This window comes from Pituophis catenifer, unplaced genomic scaffold (assembly GCF_029215685.1).
Source record: "Pituophis catenifer annectens isolate HBS135680 unplaced genomic scaffold, rPitCat1.0.hap2 SCAF_12, whole genome shotgun sequence".
Classification (NCBI taxonomy): domain Eukaryota; kingdom Metazoa; phylum Chordata; class Lepidosauria; order Squamata; family Colubridae; genus Pituophis; species Pituophis catenifer.
Window position 1 is genome coordinate 27,274,613 of NW_027256892.1, and position 21,587 is coordinate 27,296,199.

Consider the following 21,587-nt stretch of genomic DNA (forward strand, 5'->3'; position numbering starts at 1 on the left):
TGAGCTGATAAGGAACAGCAACAACAAGGAGCCATGTGTGAGAATGGGCTGGGCACTCATGTCCTGCTTGTGGACTTCTCAAACTGGACATGGAGGATAGTGGGAGAACTTCCTAGGAAAGAGAGGGTAGATTGGTGATTGACAATTGATGGATAGAAAACCAAAGAGCAGGTTCAACTCTGCTCAAATGAAGTTCTCCATAAAATGGAACAAATCAGAATCATGATGAAGTAAAGGGAGGGATATGAAGAGAAATGCTTTAAGATTTTTGTTTTGATTGCTTCGTAGCATGTTCTGTTTGATTTATAATAACATATTTCATACTATGATCATTCTTTGTACATTAAAGCAATCTTGGGGGCATGTTAAGCCCTGTAACTCCTGCTAGGTCTACCTTTAAGAATTTTATCTGAACAGCCTATATCCAATTTAGCAGAAAAGCTAAAACAGGGTGTCCACCTATAAAGTATTATTCAATGGTGAGGACACCTGATATTATGAGGTTGGGAAAAGGGCAAGGAATGAAGGACAGGCAAGAGGGAAGCAAGAGAGGAAAGAGTCCTAAAGTACAACTCCTCCTTGCAGTTGGCCATTTGGCTAATGCTGGCCTTGGAATGTAAGTCTGGATAATCATCTATCAGAGAAGCTCTGGTGGATTTTACACTGAAGAGAAGGCTTGACTAGACTACCTCTGAGATGCCTTTTAGGTCTCTGGTTCTATGAAGTTCTGGAAGTTTTCAAAAGCAGCCTCTTCTTTCTTTCTTTGTCAGGTGCCCAGCCCCCTGCAATTCTACTCTAATCTTAACTCACAGCCAGTTTGACCTCTAAAGATCTTTGGGGTTGGGATCAAAGGGTACCCTGTGTGCTTGTGTTCCTGTGAACGTCTGGGCTAGACTAGCAGGAGTTTCCTGGGAGGAGGTAACAGCAACAGTGAAATGCCACCCCCTAGAGAGGCTTATTTGGCACCTGCCTTGGTGACACTTTGATCCCCAGAAAAGGCTTGTTTCTTTATTCTGTTCTTTCATTTTACACTGGTTTTAATAAGCTTTCCATTGAATTGTTTTTTTTTTTTTTTTGCAGAAATTCATTTTTAAGAATCTCAGTTAAAAGTCACCCATAGCAATCAGTTGCACTGAAGACAAATCGTTAACCTGCAACAGTTTTTCAGGTTAAGAACATCTTCTGTCAGCCTTCAGCTTATGATGGGACATGTACTGTATTTCCCATCTTTGTCTTCTCCTGTTTTGACTAGAATGAGATTTTTGAAGCTGGAAAATCAGCAGATCAGGATAAAATACATACCGTATTTTTTGGAGTATAAGATGCACCTTTTTCCCCCCTAAAGGGGGGTGAAAATCTAGGTGCGTCTTATACACCAAATGTAGCCCCACCCACCTCCTTGCAGTGACCTCCTTGCAAGCAAACAGCAAGAAAAAACAGCTCCTTTCAGCTTCAGCACAGCCTAATTAGCACAAGTTGATTGGATCGGCCTCCCGACTCTCAGCTGATTTGCTCTCAGCTGTTTTGCGTAGGGCTCTGTAAATTGCTGGCACATATTTTTTTTCCCCTTGTGCTAATCAAGCTATGCTGAAAAGGAAAATGAAAGTAAAGCAGGCTGTTTTCTGTTACAAGGCAAAATTGCTCAGAGGCAAAGGGAGATTTCTTTTTCTTTTTTTCCTCACCAAAAAAGGTAGGTGCGTCTTATACTCCGGTGCGTCTTATATTCCGAAAAATACAGTATATAAGGTGCAGTCTTATCCTAATTATTGAAGCTATGGTCTGGGGCATTCTTTGGTATACACCCTGTAGGGCAGTGGTGGGTTTCAATTTTTTTTACTACTGGTTCTGTGGTTGTGACTTGGTGGGCATAACTTGGTGGGTATGGCTTGGTGGGCATGGCAGGGGAAGGATACTGTAAAATCTCCATTCCCTCCCCACTCCAGGGGAAGGTTATTGCAAAATCCCCATTTCCTCCCGATCAGATGGGACTCGGGAGGCAGAGAATAAATGGGGGTGGGGCCAGTCAGAGGTGGCATTTACCGGTTCTCCGAACTACTCAAAATTTCCACTACCGGTTCTCCAGAACTGGTCAGAACCTGCTGAAACCCACCTCTGCTGTAGGGTGAAGAGATGTGGGAAGGTGTGAAATTAATTTTGGGTGAAGTATACAAGTTGCTAACCTGTCTGCTCACCTATTGTTTTTCTTCCCAGTGTTCAGGGAACCTTACACAGTTCGAGTGGAGGATCAAAGATCAATGCGTGGAAACGTGGCGGTTTTTAAGTGCCTCATTCCTTCTTCAGTGCAAGAATATGTTAATGTTGTATCCTGGGAGAAAGATACAGTTTCTATCATCTCTGGTAAGAGGGGTAGCGGCAGTGTTCCCCTTTCTATTGCATGGTATTTCTAGGGGATCTCCTGAAGGTCTACTTTTGGGTGTGTCTCCAAAAGTCATTGGTCAAAAGTACAAGCTGATCAAGCTGATCACAAACCTTGGCTAGGTTTTCCTCAATAGTAGATCTCTCTGAGGATATTTTTTGCTTCAAGTGGTTTGCCAAGCTTCTAACAGGTTTTTCACCATTCTCCCAGTATCTTTGACTTGGGATGTCAGTACAAGTTTAATTTGCTCTGGCACTATTCAGCTCAGACCTGTTTAGTTGTATCTCCTTGCTTAAACTTTGGTAGGATATCTGGCCATGTATGCCCAAAGAGTTTGGAATTTATCTTTCAAATTTGTCTCATATATATCTTAATGGTTTTTCTTTTATATAGCCTGTGTGATAATACAGCTGTGCATGTCACCTTTATAAACTTTGCATTCAAAGATTGGAGAAATAGCCATTCCTGCATGAAATTTAAAAGAGAAAATGTGAAGCTGATTTTTTGTTCATGTCAAGAGATAAGGGGATTGGGATTGGTTGCTGTCATGAAATAGGAACTAAAGGTAGTCCTCACACAATGGCCATAATTAGGATTGAAATTTCCATCGCTAAGTGATGCAATCATAAAGCGCCATGTTGGTGATGATGCCTCATAGCAATGGCAGTTCTGGCTGCCTTTCTTAAGCAGATCCTGTGCCGTCATTAAGTGGATGATGTCCCATGGTCCTGATTTGTGATTTCCTGACAGCTTCCCCATTGACTTTGCTTGTTGGATGTATTACATCACTGGGACACTGCAATGTCATATTGCAAATTGGTCACTGAGTGCCAGGAATCACAATCTTATGACCACAGGGATGCTGCAGTGGCCAGAACTTTGAGAACCAGTCCTAAGTACCACTTGTTCAGTGCTATTGTAACTTCAGTGGTTGGTGAACATGTGGTCATTAAACAAGGATCACCTATATACAGAATCAAAGTTTGTGCTCATCTTGGAAATATATTAAAATGGAATCCACCATAGATGAGTAGCTTTCTTGAAACTGTCTTACAGTGAAATACTCTTGAGTGAATTTGAGGGCAAAATTCTACAAGGCCCTGCAGTGGATCTTCCATCCAAGAGAAGATTTCATAGCCTTCAGTTGTGCAAAGGCTATAAGAGTTTGAATAAGCCTGGAAGAGGAAAAAAGGCATGTGCCTCACCCCTCTATTTGACCTTTCTAGAGTACAAGCTGCATGATGAAAAGAAAGGGGAAACAATAAATAGCTCATTGATTTGTGCTTGCCTAGAGCATTTTCTATTTGATCTGTAGGATAAAGGTTGTCCTTTTTTGAGAAATTCCGGATAGGTCCTACTGGTCTTGTGATCTTGGAGTCCTGATTTTAGATGCTGTGGCTTGGATAGCTTGGAGGTGTTGGTGAAATGGATGGAACGTACTTGGCTGTTGAGGTACTTCAGAAAGCTGGAGTCTACAACTAAGAAATGTTCCTGTATAATCTAGTGGGGAAATTCCAACCCCAGGTTGATGGGTGGGAGGGAATTGTCCAAGTTTTTCTTGGCTATGTTGCTGCTCCTGCCGGAGGTACAGCTTTTGTGTGTATGCGTGTGTGCGTATGTATGTGTATATAACTTGCTTTCTTTGAAAAAAAGCTGTAAAGGTGATTTCTTTGTGGCAGAGACTTCAGCAAGTCTGCCATTGATCAAGTACTTGTGCTGTTTATTGGAGGGGAACTGAAGAGGGAAACAGTTTTAGCATTAGGGCCTCTTGTGGTACCTGGCAAGCCTTTGAGGCTATTGGTGGAACATAATTCTGTCAGTCATAATTCATATTCAGGAAGTCGAAATTGACAAAGGACACAAGAAATGTCAGTGTTATAATGGAGTCCTTCAGTCTCCAAGGATGGGTCTGGACTGCAAGGGTTAAACTTATGTCTTGGCTTGACTCTGCATGATGGCTCTAAGGTGCCCTGACTTCTAGGTGACATGAAAATTCTTATAATGTCAAACTCAACTTTTTCATTTCTTTTTTTTTTTTTCATTCAATCATCTCCCAAATCTTTAGTCCTTGAAGCAGCTTCACATCACTTTTGAATATTTGGCAATATCCAGTGTGAATTGGCAAGGAAGACAGGAAACCCAGCTTGACAAGATATTGTTAATATCCAATTACTGGATATTAATATTTCCTATTGTATTGTTAACTATCCACCCATTTAAGCAAAGAGTGAGAAAAGAGTTAGCTAATAATTCCTTTTCTGAGGCTTGTCATCTTGCCAGGTAGCAGAGCATGGTTGCCAAACACGTGGCTGGTTTAATACCAGATCACTAGTACCAGTCGATGCTGTTTCTCTGAAGCATCTCACTTATTTAACGTCTGAAGCCTGATATTAGAGGCTGACATCCACAACATTTCACTTGAAGTCGAGTTTTTTTCATCAGAGTACTGCCGACGTCACAGATGGGTCCAGAAGGTAACTGGTATTTAATCCTAACCCTTAAATACTGACGATGGTTCCTGGAATGTGTTGTTTCCATTTGTCTCATGTGCTGCTTGCAACTTTAGAAAAAGAGACAAGGAGTTTCCTGTCTTGCTGCCATCATGTCACCTAACCCTCCCACACCATGTCTTGTGAGAAACTTTGGCAAGTCCTCTAGTGCTGCACCTTCAATTCGCCTGTACCTTTGAGCCAGCCCATCTCTAAAACTAGGCTTGCCAGGAAGCAATTATTGTTGACTCATGGATTTTAAGTGTTGAACTGAATTGAATTGAATACTTTATGTGGCCAAGTGTGATTAGACACACAAGGAACTTGTCTTTGGTACAGAAGGACTTAGTGTTGTGTTTGCTATTTGATAGATTTCACCAAGAAAAAAAAAAGGCGGGGGGGTGTTATAGCTGATGGCTGACCTGCAACACTTTAGCAGTCTTATCCAGGTACCAAAGTTTCTTATTGTTGCTCTTCCAAGATCCTGCCACGATTGAAGAAAGACGACTTTCACATTATAATCTGGTCTTGACATCATCATTGCCTGAGATTTATGGTGATGCTCCTGTTCAACTTTTGACTTGCCCATAGGTTTTTATATAGGGCATATTTGGTGCTGTAGTCCCCACTCTTTAGATGTCCCACAGCTGGAGGCTTCTGGTCACCCCCTTGTGTATCTTATTGGAAAAGCAAATTGCCTCATTGGAGAACTGGTCAGCTTTTGCAGCACAGAAGTCCTTCCCCCGGGGCTCCCCCCAGGCTCTCAGTTACTGAGGTTTAGGGGTGGGAAGGTTTGCTGCCCCTTGGAGCTCTCCTTTGTTCTCTACCACCACTTTCCTTGAAGGGTCATTACCTTTGCCAGCCTTTCCAGGCTGCCTGGCTTATTTCTTGAGCTTCTCAGAAGCATCCACTGTGAGGCAAACCAATGGCCTGTTTTCATAGCCAATATTTTAATGCCTCCAATGGCCTGTTCTTCATCAGTTCCGGGCTGCAGTGGCTGCAGTAACTTCTTCCTCTCCCCCTTGTTTGTTAAATTGTTGGCTGTATTATTTGTTTAACTTGGCAACGCTGAAATTTACCCTGAAATCAAAGATAAATTCCCTTGTAGAAGGTTATCCTATATATGAACCATTATTAGTCTGCCTCATTTTTGCTTAATGCCTATCTCACTGTGCTTCTGTCTAAAAATGTGTGTTTAGTCAAGTCAAGGGTTGAAGAGAAATTATAGGTTTTTGAAAACCCATTTACTTTGCTGGTGCTCCTGTCAAGATCAGTCTCGCCTTGAGTTCTGACTCCTCCTGCCAAGAAGTCCTTGTTACGGATGCAGGAGTTTAAGAAAAGGTCGTGGGATTAGGAATGGGGCTTGAGGCCATCCCTGAACAGCCACAGCTCTGCAGCTGGACAGGCATCTGGATCTACTGGGGTTCTAATTGGAAGTATGACACAATTCAGAAAATCTGGAATAAGGTACTAGAAATCCTTCTGCAAAATTTCATTTTAAGCAGCAAAACCCGGCCTGGGCACATGTTCTTGAGTAGAGGTGAGACAATGAAGCACAGATGACATTTTGCCAAGTGTGAGGAGGAAGCAAATGCAGATATCCCAGAGACTGGAAAGCCTCAGGTGCCAACCATCTCTTCCTTTCTCCTTTCTCCTTTCCTTCTCCTCCTTTAGACCTTTGTATCCTTTCTGTTGAATCTGTTCTTCAGAGTCAAGTAGACTCAGCTAAAGTAACGTTGTACCTCTGCTGAAGCCTTAGGAGATACCTTGGAGAATAAGGCTCAGTTTCCCAAGGGAGGCCATTTTTTTTCAGCTGGGAGCGGGCAGTGACAAGCTTCTTCGTTCTGCAGGCAATACTTCTGGGGTGAATTCCTAATTCTCTCTGAATTTTGGAGCTGGCAGTTGTAGAGATGTAGGTCCTTGTCAGTGCCAGAGCTTCATAGGTATCCTGAAAAATGTACTATTCATCCCATGATAATTTAAAGCTGATAGACAGATCACTTTGAGTTGAGAGGGGAGGGGGGGCTCTGAAGCAGAAGGCTGAGAGGCAATCAACCATTTTCTGTGGTGACCCCCTTTGAGACAGGGATTACAAGGAACTCTGTGGCAATCCAGGCCTCCCACTCTGTCCAACCAAGGTGGACTGGGAGCAAGCTGGCTGCACCCTCCTAGCCCTTTGTCTGGGAGCCTGCTTTGTTGGATGAGGCAGGAGGCTCACTGTCCAGAGAAGTGAACACAGAGGTGGCCCATGTTCCTGCTGTGAGTCCCTTGGTTTGCCCTGTCCTTTTCCTTCTTTTCACATCCTAATCCCCCCCCCCCAATTCTAAGCCTCACTGCTAGCAGTGGTCAGGTTGTGGGACATCCTGGAGCTGATTCAGTGGCATTGTAATACTTTTTAGGATGCTCTTTTATGGGTTAAATTTTAGCGTTTAATAATCTGGGAATTTCACAAAATTATATTTTTAGAAGTTGTTTATTTCCTCTCCAAATGTAATGAACTCCTGGAGATTCAGCATGAAGCTACACCAAATTAAGGCTGCTGGCGATATTTATGGCTGTGGCATCCACATTCATATTCTGCTGTCTGAGCCAAGCCTTTGCATCATAATTTGGCTGCCAGCCTCCACAGAGTGGTGCCCAGAGGTCTCGAACAATGTTACCTCCTGCCTTGTGGCCTGATCCAAGGAATCCCTGTGCTGGGCACATGTCCCCCTGCCCTGCCTTTTTTCCAGGAGCTCTCTCTCTGAGGAGTAGCAACTTCTGCCTCCCACCAAAGGCTGTCTGGTATCACAAGGGGAAGCTGGGTCGCCAGCTGAGCGTGGAAGGGCTGAAACCAGATCCCTCTTTCCTGGCCCTCCATTGCTGCCCAGAGAGGTCCCTGTTATTAGTGAGCCATGGTTACGTGTCACTGCATGGATGCAGCCCTGCCTCTCTGCCCCATCCCACCCTCACCTGGGAGTTCACAGTTTGGGGCAGAAGAATTGCATTCGACTAAGGAGGTCTCATCACCTGCAAGGATTCCCTCCTCAGGTGACCCTTTTGATTGCTTGAGGGGAACGCAATGAACAATCCCTTTCCAGGAGTTGCTGAGCAGGTTCCTAAGGGGGCTGGGCAGTGGGGGAGGGGAGAGATTGAGCTCATCTCCTGTAGTGGGGGAGGTGGGAATGTGCAGCGGGGCCACTGCTGGCCAGCATAATTCCCTTCCCCAAATTCAAGTCCAGGTTCTGGTTGAAAGCATTTCAGCCATATTGAGTGACTCCTTCGGTTGGGCAAAATCTTCAGCTTTTCATTCTACTCAAGCCAGCCAAATGATGCAAGTCTTGACATGTGTGCAAAAAAACCCATTCCCGAGCTCCTTGGTGGGGCATGTGCTGTGAAATGTGAAATAATGATCCGTCCTCATTTGAATATATTCTGTATCTCCTTGGGAATTCCTGCGTGTGTCTGATGCATTCAAGAAACCCCACAGGGGCTTTGCAGCAAAGCCGCCTGCTCGCTCATGCACCTGGGGTCCGTGCCGGCCTTTTCCTTCCCCACTGTTGACCAGCCCCTTTCTGATGCTTATGCCAGATGAGAGGGGTCAAAAGCATGGCATCCCTGGCACCAATCTCAACAACAGGATGAGATTCTGTCTGCAATAATTCCACCCCCACCCCCCAGTCTTGGTGTGAATTTTATCTAATCACCATGGCAACAAGATAAAAAAAAAAGTGTGAACACCATGTCTCTTTTACTGTGATAATTCAGATTTAGATATTCAGATCAGATGGAGATGAAGATTTCAAATGGAGCAGCAAAACAAGGAATGCTGCTGCGGGTGCCTTGGTGTGTGATCATCCTGCCCTTTTGAGTGAGGAGGAGGCATGTCGCCTACTGATGTATTTGAAATACAATTAATTTGTCAAATCTATATGTATATAGATCGAATGATATATATTCATATATATATATATATGTATATACACGCACACACACACATATATACACACACCAGGGGTGGCTTCTACTTACCTTTACTACCGGTTCACAACAGGATCGAGCATGTGCGCGCCTTGCTTCTGCGCGTGCGCAGATCGCTGATGACGGCATCCAGGGCAGTGGGTGAGGCCTCCTGCCGGTTTTACTACCGGTTCTTGTGAACCGGTCAGAACTGGGGGCAACCCACCACTGACACACACATATATGTATACGTATACATACACATATGTATATATGTATGTGTATGTGTGTGTATATATACACACACACATAAAATATATATGTGTGTCTGTGTATGTATAATATATATATGTATACGTATATATGTATATAATATATGTGTATATACTGTATGTGTGTGTGTGTGTGTATGTATATATATATATATATATATATATATATATATATATATGAATATATATCATTCAATCTATATACATATATATATATATATATATATATATATATATATATATATAGAGAGAGAGAGAGAGAGAGAGAGAGAGAGAGAGAGCAGCCATAACGTTTTCCAAAGTCCCAGAGAGATTTAAAAGTTCCATGTTGAGTTCTGCCCCTCAACTAAGCCCTTGAGCTCCTCCTCCTCCTTCTCATGCCCATGTGTGCTCTGCTTAAAGCCCCCCTTACATGGCAGTGCCCAACTGCTGCATGGGCCTCCTCCTCTCCTCCCTCAGTAGGTCCTGCTTCCTGAATTTTAATTGGCAATTAACTCTGGCTGCTTCAGGTATCTCTGCTCCTGAGATGAAAGCCAGCCCCTGGGGAGGAAGGGGCTTTTACCCATCTCCCTGCCTTCTGAGTGGGTTAGGTTTAGGATAATGGGGGAGGGGTCTTGGGAAGGAGGGAAAAGACCCTGGTTGATTCTGGGTGGGGGGTAAGAAGGTAGTTCCAATGATTTTGAGAACTCTCAACATATTTATAATTCCCAAGTCACCAGCTTGTTGTTGGTTGTTTATATTAGTGCTTCATGGGTGGATCATATTTTCTAGGATTTTCTGGCCAGATGCTGAATAATTCAGCAAAGTACCAGGTAAGGACAAGACCTGGTGATTTGAAATTATAAGTGCTGTGGGAACCTAGGCCAGTTCCACAGAGGATGCTGTTTCTCTGCCTTGGTCTTCAGAGTAACTAGATGGTCTCCACCTCAGGCTCCTTGGTGGGGCAGGATGGAACAGTCCTTTGTGCACAGTCCCCAGGTGCACAAGTGAGCGGGCAGCTTTATGGGGGGCCCTGGCCAAGGAGAGGTTCCTGGGGTCTCCTGAGAAGATATCATTTCCACCAAGGGGAAAGGGGCCCATGTGGAAAGGCAGAATGGCCGTCAGAGGCTGGGGTTGTTAGCCACGTGGGCTCTGACCTGCAGAGGATGGGTTGGGTGGAGGGCTGTGTGTGCCTCAAAGGGTGCTGAAGCCGGTACAGGTGGCAGTCCCAGGAAGCTAAGCTATGGGCAGTTGACTTCAGCCTTTGGCTGCCCATCACCTTCCTTTGCTGTTCTGGATCTTTAGGAGCTGGTGGGTGATAGCAAGCTCGGCTGGGAGCAGATGGTCTTACATTGCAGGAGACAATGTCCAACATCATCTCCCCTTTCGGCCCTGGGCTTCTCCTTCAGGGCTGAGGATGGGCGTCTCTGGCTCACATGGTCAAGAGCACTGTGCAAAGAGAGTGAATTGGGTTCTAGCACTTTGTGGGTGGTGGGGGGTGAGAGGAAGGAGAAAGGATCTCTGCCTGTTCAGATCCCCAGTGACTTTTTCTCCCAAGAAGCTTTGAAGCTCATGTCTTGCTGGGGTCTTTCCCTTCTTCAAGTCAAAATACAGTCCTTGAGTAATGACCATAACTGAGCCTAGAATCATGGTTATCAGTCATTGTGGTCATAAGTTGAGGAACCCGTATTACTGGAAGTAATGTTTCAGCTTTTTTGTACGGTAGTAGTTAAGCAAACACCACAGTTATTAAGCAAACACATTAATTTGAATAGGCCTTTTTTTGTTGGAAACCAGCAAAAAAACACAATCACGTGACTGTGGAAATGCCATGACTGTCATAAAGATAACCTTCCTGACATGCAGTCATGTAACTGAGGTGCATGTGACTGTTTTATGACAGCTGGGCCTGCTTTAAGGGCCATAAAACACTCGTCCTGTGGCTGTTGTAACTTTATAACTGGTTGTTAAGCGGGGACTAGATGTAATTTGTTTTTTACTCTCCCTGCTCAAGGCAATATGTAGCATGTTCAAACTGGGGCATGGAGAATTGAATTTTTTCCTGGTGCTGGCTGATTAGGTGTCTCCCCAGAAAGCTTAACTGCCATTTGTCAAGGTGGCCTGTGAAGTCTGTTTACTTCATGAGTTCAGAAAGCAGATGCCCACCCCCCACCACCCCATGCTCAAACAGGGCAGGGCAAGGCAGGGCATTGATGCGAGCATCTTCCTCCTCCTCTTGCCCCAGAGCCAGAGTTGAAAAAGATCATGAGGTCAGTCCCTCGGGATGCCATCTTTCTCTTCCCTGGCCCCATCTCTGCCTTGCCCTGGGAGGCAGGCATGCCTTGCCCACATCTTCCCTTTCCCCCGTTCTCTGCTGTTTTTACTTTCCCTCTCCTTGGCTCTTTGTTTTTACCTACCTTTGTCTTGGCTGCTCACCTGAACCTCTCAGCCACCCACCCTTCCAGACTCGTGCTGGACCTGCTGGTGGCAGAAGGCTTCTTAATGTCCAGAACCCTCTATGCCTTTCCTGAGCTAAAGCCTCAAAATCCTGAGGAGGGGGGAGTGGAGGCCTGTTCTTGGTCACAAATCTGCTCTAGATTTGCTGAACGTCACCCAGCAGTTGCCCTGTGGCAGCATGGATTTCAGGGGCTGTAATAAACGCTGTTGGGAATGGTCCTCAGACACCCAGCAGGCAAAAACACAAAGGTCTTGCAATGTAGAGCACATAAGATAACTGCCCTATCTATAGGAGCTTCTTTCGCTACCTCATTGTTTGGCCCAAATAGCTCTTCATAGGAATCTCCAATGAGAGCAGTGTGTGTGTTTTTAGGTAGGCTACCCCAAGGTGAGAGATTGTATGGCTTCCGGTCCAAATAGCAATAGCACTTATATACTGCTCCACAGTGCTTTTTAGCAGGGTTGCCAACCCCTGGGCTGTGGCCCACTACCTGGCTGCGGCCCATTCAGAACCGGGCTGCAGAACCAGTGGGCGAGTACATGCGTGTGTGCAACTCTGCTGGCACAAGCAACAGGCAGACAAGCATGTGCGTGCAGCTCCATTTGTGTGAATGGCGGAACCATTCCCCCCTCCACAGGTCTGCAAAGCCAGAAAGACCATTGCTTTACAGCACTCTCTGAGCAGTTTACAATGTCAGCATTTCCCCCCCAACATTTTACCAACTTTGGAAGGATGGAAGGCTGAGAGGGCCTTCAGCCAGTCAGGATTGAACTCCTGACACTAGGCAGAGTTTGTCTGTTATACTGCATTCCAACCACTGTGCCACCATGGCTCCCCAATAATTCAAGAAAGACAAGGAATGACATGCTACCTTGGAACTCAAATGCATGTACCTTGCAATCAAATACTATTAGTTGTGGAAGAAAGTTCTGAAAACCATATAGAGTCTTCCAAAAAATAATTGTCTGGGGCTCAGTAGGCTTACAGGATACCTATCTACAACTTCCATCCAGGAAGTTCCTCAGGGACCCAGCATCAATTCAAGGCTCTCTCTTTTGACCTGTTGTCAGTTTCCATCATATTCATGAATATGATGGAGAGCACTGTAGTTTTGTTCAAATTCATACTTCAAACAGTACAACAGCATCCTCCAATTGTCACATACTTTACAGCATCTTGGTGCCATCTTGGATATCAGAAATGGTTCATTTTCCCTCTCAAAGGAGCAGCAAATGGAATCATTCAAGTGGTGGTTGTCCTAATCAAGTTCATGTACTGTACACATGACCTTGCACTACTAGATCCACTTTACCACAGATACCACTGATGGGAGCCAAAGACAGCAGAAACTTCCTGGAACTGTAGTCAGCATGGTAAGATCTGAACAAATTCTAGATTATTCCAAAAGATCAGTATATACTAGCAGGTTGACCATTAAAGGCCACGTCAAGAAAGAGGGAAGCAGCAGAGGAAGATGGAGGCAGACAAACTTCTACACTGGGCAAAGGAAACCGTATCCTCTCTCATGGCAGATCTTACTTGGGGGAGCAAAAAAGCATCAAAATGTTTTATCTTAAAGAAGATAGATCCTGGCAAATGGTGCCTCAGTCCCAGATTGTTTGACTAAATAGAGCCGATCTTTGGGATTGCATCTATGGAGCTTCTAGCAATTCCCTTTGATTGCACCAGTTCCAATTTAGAGAAGGATTCACCCAAACAGAATGGGAGAATTCAGGCTTGAATAATTTTCTAGTTAGTTTAAAAGCCCAGTTGGACTCCAACGCCTTACCTCCTCATAATCTCCAGGTGGATCAACTAGCCTCCAAGATTCAGAATAAGCTCCCCTCTACCCCGCCTGAATGCCAGGGCCTTGGCTGTCCTCAAAGTGAATACTCCATTGGTCTTCTGGGTCTTCTTTTATATGACAGTATAAGATTATCTTGTGCATCTTGGCTGCAGCATCCTTCAGTTGAACTACAGAAAAGAGTTCCCTGCCAAAACTGGTCTCTCTTGAGAATGCTCTGATTCCATTGTAGGAAAACAATATATTGAATTTACCACAAAGGTCCTTTTTTCACAGTTCTTGCAGCCCAAGCAAATATTGCCAGGAAGAAGAGAGATCCTTGTTGGGAGGCCCATCTGTGTTGGCAATTGACGTGAAGATGGTTGTATCCATCCAATATTTCTGCTTTCTCAAATTTTATTTCTTGCAGCTCTTCGGTTTGTCATTTTGAAACTGAGGAAAGGACCCTCCTCCAACGTCACACACTTCTCCAGCCCTGCAACTGGAGCTGGTGGAAAGGAAGGACCCATTTCACAATGGAAAGGGAGCCTTCCCAGCACGTCCAGCATCGTGCTATTCTTACATGTGCAAAGAGGTTAGGTTCTTGTAGTAAAGAGCAGGTGCTGAACCCTTGGACGGGTGACAGTTGCATGTCTCCACCCCACCCGCATTGTAAAGATGACTGCATAATATATGCAGTGACAGAAGCTGAGGGATGTTGGCTCCCCCCCTTCCTGAAACAGGCTGGGCTTTATTCCTGCTTTCCAAGTCTTTCATTTTGTAGGAGGAACAGATGTGTGGGCTGCAAGCCCGTTCTTCCCCAAAGAGAGAGGGTTGCCTTGTTTGCATCTCCAACTCCTCTCATTTTTAGGACAGAGAGCCCTATTTCTCTTGGTTGCAGAACACAGCCTCCCCACACACCAGGGGGATGCAGCTGATCCCAGGCTATGTTATTTTCATTCTGGAGGGAGCGAAGGGGAAGGTCGCTCTTCTTGTGCCAATCCCTTTACTTCCGTCCTTCTATTCTTCTGCAGGGAACCTCATACCTTTCCCCCAAACTTGTTTCCTTACTGGCCTAGGTTGTTGGGCCACCCTCTTCTCCTGAGAGAGAGTCCCTATGTGTGCTGAAGTGCAGGGAAAAGTGAGGAAGAAGGGGAAGGGAAGCCGCTTATTCAAGTCAGTTGCCTTTTTCTGCCAGAGAAGGGAGAGCAGGGACCTAGAGCAAGAGGGGCACAAGCTACGTGAGCAGTCTCTAACATAGTTAGCATGACAGAGATGGGAGGGGGGAATATGGAATACATATTGTGTTCATTTTGGGTCAGCATTGAATCTTAAATCAGGCTTTCCTTTTGTCCTAGCCCAGCCTATTTTTTATTTGATCTTGCCACCCAAAGGCTACAGAAATGACTTTGTCTGCAAACGATTCTGTACATTTCCCTAATTTAGCACAGTTTGGATTACTGCTCATTCATTCAAAGTTAGTAAAATGCCTTCAGAGAAAGTATGTTTGGTGAGTCAGTGGCAGCTGAGTGGAGGTGTGTCGCATACAGGGTGGAGGTTAGAGAGGTGCTAGACGGGGTGCCCACTCTGGATCCAGAGCGCTTGCCTTGCTTTGGATCAGAAGATGCTGCTGGTGGACGGCTGATACTTGTCTGAGCCCCCCTGCTTGCTCTGCTGATCTGACTTCTTCTCCTGATTGGTCAGTTTGGCTTTCTCCCCTCCACCCAATTGGCAGAAAACAAGATCAGGAAGTGGGTTGCTGCTCTCAGTGTCACCCCCTGTCCTATTCTGGGTCAGACTTCCGATGCCCCCCAAGGGTGTGTCTGGTAAAACCCTCATTGCTTTTATGTACCTTGGGAGCACCTTTGGGTAGTATTGGAAAAGGGGAAAGTTTGGCTAAGGAAAATGAAAGCCTGTTTCCCCCTAGAGCTGGTAACAAGGTCAAGGCAGGGATCTCGGGGGGGGGGGGGGGGCAGGATGAGGACAGGTGCAAGCAGGACATCGCCCAAAGTAGCAGCCTGATGTTTAGAAGCTCATGGCCAGTTGAGATGTTTGGAGCACAAAGAGCACCGCATCAGGCAGTGGGTGGATGGCAACCATTTTGTCCTCTGCTCTGTTCCCTTGCAGAAAGTGCTTCCTTGCTTGGCATGAAATGTTTTGGGGCTGTTGGGAATCAGCTCAGGAGTTTCTTCGCAAGTATCGGATCATGAGAGCCCTTGGGCCGGTCACTTTCTATCAGCCCTAGGAAGGAGGCAATGGCAAACCACTTGTTGAGAAACTCCAGGCAGTCTCCCAAGAATTGGACATGACTGAACAAGGAAAAAAAGTCTTAAGTGCTTCAGAGAAATGCTTTTTGGAGGAAAGGCTCCAAACACCAAGGAATTCTTGATTAACACTCTTCCCCCCCCCCACACACTCTTTTTCCTTTGAAGTCTATCCATCACCTTCTTATTCATGGTGTTACCATGTTTTGATGGCCTTCAGAAATGGCTTGCATCAAAGGAGATTAATCTTCATTTACAACAAGCCTGTGGCTCTTGAAGAGGCTGCTGAAACTGAATCTCCCTCTCAGAGAGTATCGGAGGTTCAGCCCTTGACCTTGCCTGGATCTGTATGGACAGAACAAACACTTCTAACCCTGACTGCAGCTGGAAGCAAAGGACTTGCTCTGAGGCTGCTCCTGCTGGGTTGCTGTAGGCCTTTATGTTGAAGGAGGAGCTGTGCAAACATGCCAGCATGGATAGCAGTGGTGATGTCCTCTGGCATCTGGAGGAGTGGAGATGCCTTTTGTCTGGCAGAACTGCCAGTTACAGACAGCAGCCAGGATGTGGGGCTGAGGATAGAACCTTAGATCCTGGGCTGAGCATCTTTTGCACAGCAGTTGGGCGCACCAATCCCTCCCCCAGCATTCCTGAAATGGTCCCCAGCACCCTCTGAATCCTCTGCTCTACCCATTACTCTTGTGGGTCTGGTTTAGATGGGATCTTGTGATTGCTTGGTCTTCTGTACCAGTTTGGGGATGCTTTGAAGGAAATGGATTTGGGCAAAATATGGCTACTCTTTTGGCTTTTCTAGAAGAGCAAGATTAGCAACTGTCTGTCCCATTTATTGTCTCTTCTGCACAATGTGCCACAGGATGTTGCTGAGATGAGCCTTGTTGTGGTCCTGCTAAGCAATGAAATATGGAGTTTCAGCATATTCTTTGGCTGGGAAGGATTAGGATTGCAATTCATACCTAGAATTGCCTTCCTGTGAGAAAGGGCTTCCCGTTGCTCATGTTGTTACAAGGCATTTCCTTAAAACTATGGATAGCTGTTTCATGTGGCCACTAAGTCCTGACCTTCTGGGGTGGCGGGTCTCTGCCCTATTCACCTCCCCCTAGTTCATTGTTGATCCTGCAGAGGAGTAGTGATTCTAATGCCTCCATCTAGTCTGCTGTGTCTCAGGACATGAAACAAGGAGGGCTTTTCTGTGTTCAGATTAGGTAGCTCTTTGTCCCAAGATACACAGCTTGGACCCTGTGGTGGCTGTGAGGGGCTCGCGCTGAATGAGCATGAGGGGATTGCCGGCTGCCCAAAGGGGTCGGGGGTTGCTCTAGTGCAACTCACAGGGTTGGAAAAGTTTGAGGTGGCTGAGGGATTGCTGTTGAATTCAGTGTTGTTGGGACTTCTTGATAGGATAAAAATGGATTTTTATGATTAGTGGTGGAGTAGCTATTTGTTTTTTTTAGGATGTATCTGAAAAGCAGCTTCTGGAGAGAGGCAGAATTTAGGAGGCAGATTTTGTAGCAACTGATGCATTCCAGCAAATCAGAGAAAGTCTTTGCAGTGACTTACGTGATTAAATACGTGAAAGAGGGTGGGGGAGGGGGAGAGATTGTTTTATCCTTGGGCACTAGGGTTGTAGGCTTACAGTTTTCATGTTGATAATCATTGCATGCTGCCCAGAGTCACCTGTAAGGGAAGAGTGGCCAAACAGACCGATACATTTTCTGCTTTCCATAGCCACTCTATTTTTTTGTGTGAGAGAACTTTCTAAATGTTTACAATTAGATAGTTTATATTCTGTTATTCCCTTTGATAATTGCTTGCTCTTCCTAACAGTCATCAAATGCTTGGGTGTTTGGGGGCTTGTCTTATGCTGAGCCCCCTGAAGTTGATGTTTGGGGAGCAACTGGCAGGAGAACTAGGATACCTGGTTTTCAAACCATCGTGAGGTCCTTGGTAAGAATCTGGTTTAATATTTATTGTTGTCTACTAGCCAATCTCTCAAGGCTTCAGATCTCAGTTGCTCTGGTTTTGGTCAAAGGGAGCCATTTCCAAGATTGAGTGCTAACATTTACTCAATAGCACATTTGTACAGCAGTCTTAGACTCCAGCAATTTTTATCTCTGTGATGAAGCCATGTTTTTAATCAATATTCTTGCATTTCTCTTAAACTTCAGATAAGATACTATGTCTCCAGAAAAATTATGTTTGATCTTTATTTCTATTGGATTGGGGGATGGGGGGGGGGCGGACAACTTTTAAGCACTAAGAGAATGCATGAAGCCTAAGAATTGGCATATTAATCATGTTTTCCCATAATCTGAACAACTTTTTCAGTTTTAACTGGATGTGAGAGAAGGATAAAAATTAGAGCACAATTATAGGTGGATTTGTTTTCAGGGGGCAGGTGCACAAATCCCATTTTGCTTTTGTCCTTCTGTCTGTTCCAGTTAAGAGCAGCCTCTGAAGGATCCAAAGTCTGGTCTGTGCTGCCTCCTTCTGGTGTCCCTTGGCACTCTCCAAAGGCTCCTGAAGCCCCGGAGAGGACAGGAGCAGGCATTCTCTTCCTCAGATCCCTGTCCTGCTGGGCTTCCATCACACAAAAAACGCTTCTAATATGCTCCTATTCTTAGCTGTGCACATGCCTGGTACTTGGATGGTCACTGCTTTCTTTATTAAATCTCTGCCCCTCTCACAGTTTCTGTTCCTTTGGAGGAGGGATGCTGAAGCTGCTCATTGTGTTTCCAGCAGAACAGCACCCAGTCCTTGCCTTAGTTTCCAGCCCACGCCATCCAATTGTGCACACTTCTCTTGGATGCTGGAGTGTTATGGGGGTGGGGGGGGCAATTTGACTTTGCAGAGGGAGTTAAGGGAACCTGATAGAGAGGCACTGTTTTGCCTGAGGTAGTGGCAATGGCCTCTGTTCAAATGCCCCCAGCGAAAAAGAGTCAAGGAAGTTTGGTCCTTGGTAATGTGAATCCCTTTTTTCTAGTTCTCCCTTCTGAAACTATTCTGCCCCCTGCTTTTCATGACAGCTCTTTGGTATTTGAAGGCATTTGCCATCAAATACCCTCCAGACTTCTCTTCTCCTGCTAAACATATCCATCCTTCCAGGTTTTACTTGCAGGCCCTTTTCTCTTGGTTATTTTCTTCTGGACCGACTCCAATTTGTCCATGTCTTTTTGCGAGTGTGATACTCAGAGCTGGACTTGGGATTCTAAGTGCAGCCTAACCAAGGCAGCCTAAAGAGGAACTGTGACTTCTCTTGATTTCAGCAGTATCCTTCTGTTAGCGCAGCCTAGAATTGCATTTGTTTTGTTTGCAGCTGGGTTATGATGCGAATTCAGCCTGTGATTCCCTTAAATAATTACCCAGTTTCTTTTTTTTGTTCCAGTTTATCAGAATCCTCCTGAATCTTGATATTATTCTCTAAAGCATTTGCTATATTATCTTTGTGTCATCTGCAGATTTGATAACTCTTATCCTGATTTTCCTCCAAAACAATTGATCAGCAATGTGGAACAGAATATTTTCTTCTGAAAAGACCATTTTCTAAATTCTGTAAGAGCACAACCCATGGAAGCAAACAAACCAGACAATTTTAAAGCTGTATTTAATGTTTCTGATTACCATAATTAAATTTAATGGAAGATTCTTTGCATGAGTTAATATCTTAAGAAGTTTCTGTGCCTTTCATTTGCGGTGAAACTATTATTTATTTACTTAACATTTCTGCAATCTACTTTGAATACTGACAGCATGCATAAGAATTTTCAAAATCAAATAAATCAGACAAGAAACTCCCCGTTACACATAGAAAATGAATGCCACAAAATGATCAACTCAGGTTAAAGAAAGAGGAGTTTTTGTGACTGACTTTCACAAAACTAGGAGCAAGAGCAGTCATAATGTCAAAAATTCCAGAAGACGTCTTGGTCCTTTGATAAGAATAGTTTCAAAGCAAAGCTTTGGATTTTTTGATTAGAATATCTGAACCACTTTAAAATGCTTAATATAAGTACTGGAATTGAGGGTGTTCAGAAGAGAGATGGATTGGATCCCAGTCTATCGAGGGCACTGGAAAAATTCTCCATTTCAGATTTCCATCCGATGGGGCTGGCAATTTCTCCACCAGCCTTGGAGGCAGGGCTGCCAAGGGCACTTGGGAGGGGAGTGGGGCTGTCTAGTCCTGGTTGCTGCATGATGTATGGTGTGAGGGACTAAGGTGACAAGTTTATTGCTTGCTTCTGATTCATTATATGTCTTTATCTCTATACCATGGTAGGGATATTTCCTGGGTGATTTTAACCCAATGAACCCTTGCTCTCCCAAGGGAACAATGGAAATAAAGAGGAAACAAGGGTATCATCTGAAGGTTGCCATATGCAACCATAAACTTTGTCCTGTCAGAGGATCTGGTGAAAAGGTGAGCAGAGGAATGAATATGGATGGGTAGCTCTTTTATTGCATCCCTAGAGAAAATGTTGTAAGGAGAAACTGGAGAGGGTGAAGGACTTCTGGAAGGAAGGGATGAAGTGGGGGAGAGGAATGATGGCTTGGAAATAATGCGTCTCTAGGGAACCCTAAGCAGAATTGCTTGCCCAGTCAGTTCCAAGGCTTAGAATTTGGAAGACAGAGGCAGAGCCATTTTGCAAAGTAGTGGTCGGGGCCAAAACAAAGCTGGATTTGCATGGCATAATTATAAGGACTGTACCTGCTCTACGATCACTTTCCAGTCTTGTGTTTAAGGTTCTATTGGGAGGTCTTCAGAAGCTGCATGGGAGCTTTAAGCTCTGCCCATGGAGGGCTAAGCTGAATCTGCCCCTCCTGCACAGGATACCCTGCTGGAGGGCTCCTTGTTCCCCCCCTCTGCCACTCAGAATGTGGCAGCTGACCAAGGATCCTTCAAGCTTGGTGGCATTTGCATTGCTTGGCCAGAAATTTCCAGACATTGGTGGAGTTTCCCTTTGACGAGTTTCTTAACTTTAGCTGGAAAGACAGAGAAGCAGAAACTGGTTTATTTTATTTATTTATTTTATTTGATTTGATTTTTATACCGCCCTTCTCCAGCAGGACTTATGACGGTAAACAGCCAAGGTAAAACATAGCATACAAAATTTAAAACAATTTAAAAAGATATTAAATAATTTCAGCCCACAATTTAAAAACACCCCAATAAAATCAATTACAAATTAAAACCGAAAGATGGGATCAAGCCAGCCTGGCTAGATGAAATAAGTGAGTTTTAAGGGCCCGACGAAAAGTCTGGAGGTCTGGGATCATACGTATCTCTGGGGGTAGGTCGTTCCAGAAGGCGGGTGCCGCCACAGAGAAGGCTCTCTCCCTGGGGGTCGCCAGGCGACATTGTCTGGCCGAAGGCACCCTGAGGAGCCCCTCTCTGTGCAAGCGTACTGGCCGGTGGGAGGCTATTGGCGGCAGAAGGCGGTCTCGTAGATACCCAGGCCCTAAGCCATGGAGTGCTTTAAAGGTAGTCACCAACACCTTGAAGTGCACCCGGAAGACCACCGGAAGCCAGTGCAGCTCACGCAGGAGGGGTGTCACATGGGAGCGCCCCGTCGCTCCCATAATCCCCCGCACGGCCGCATTCTGGACCAGTTGGAGCCTCCGGGTGCAGCTCAAGGGGAGCCCCATGTAGAGATCTTAAAATCTTGCATGGACTGAAAAACAAGGACAGATCAGCGGTGGGTTGCCCCCGGTTCGCACCGGTTCTATAAAACCGGTAGTAAAACCGGTGGGAGGCTCCGCCCACCGATCCCAACATCATCAAAACGCTTCTGCGCATGTGCAGAAGAGCGCGTGCAGCCCCGCTGCGAACCGGTAGTAAAGTTAAGTAGAACCCACCCCTGGGACAGATACCTTTATTTCCTGTCTGTAGTGTTAGAACTTGGGGGATCCTAAATGAAACTAAATTTGGGAAGGTTGTGGACCAAGATAAAAGTTACCCTTGTACACTGCAGAGTTACAATGTGGTGGTAATGGGCCAATTCATGGTGGGCAGGACA

The 21,587-nt window shown here is 45.2% G+C and overlaps 1 protein-coding gene across 2 annotated transcripts in view; it reads left to right on the top strand.

The window, feature by feature from the left end:
- The first annotated feature begins 2,240 nt into the window (after positions 1-2,240).
- DSCAML1 (DS cell adhesion molecule like 1) overlaps positions 2,241-21,587 on the top strand; it is an 88,109-nt gene continuing 68,762 nt past the window's right edge. For both annotated transcript variants that reach the window (XM_070952570.1, XM_070952571.1), the window contains exon 1: positions 2,241-2,358. In XM_070952570.1, coding sequence (XP_070808671.1) covers positions 2,256-2,358 — 103 coding nt within the window. In that variant the 5' untranslated portion in view covers positions 2,241-2,255. The remainder of the gene's footprint in view (positions 2,359-21,587) is intronic.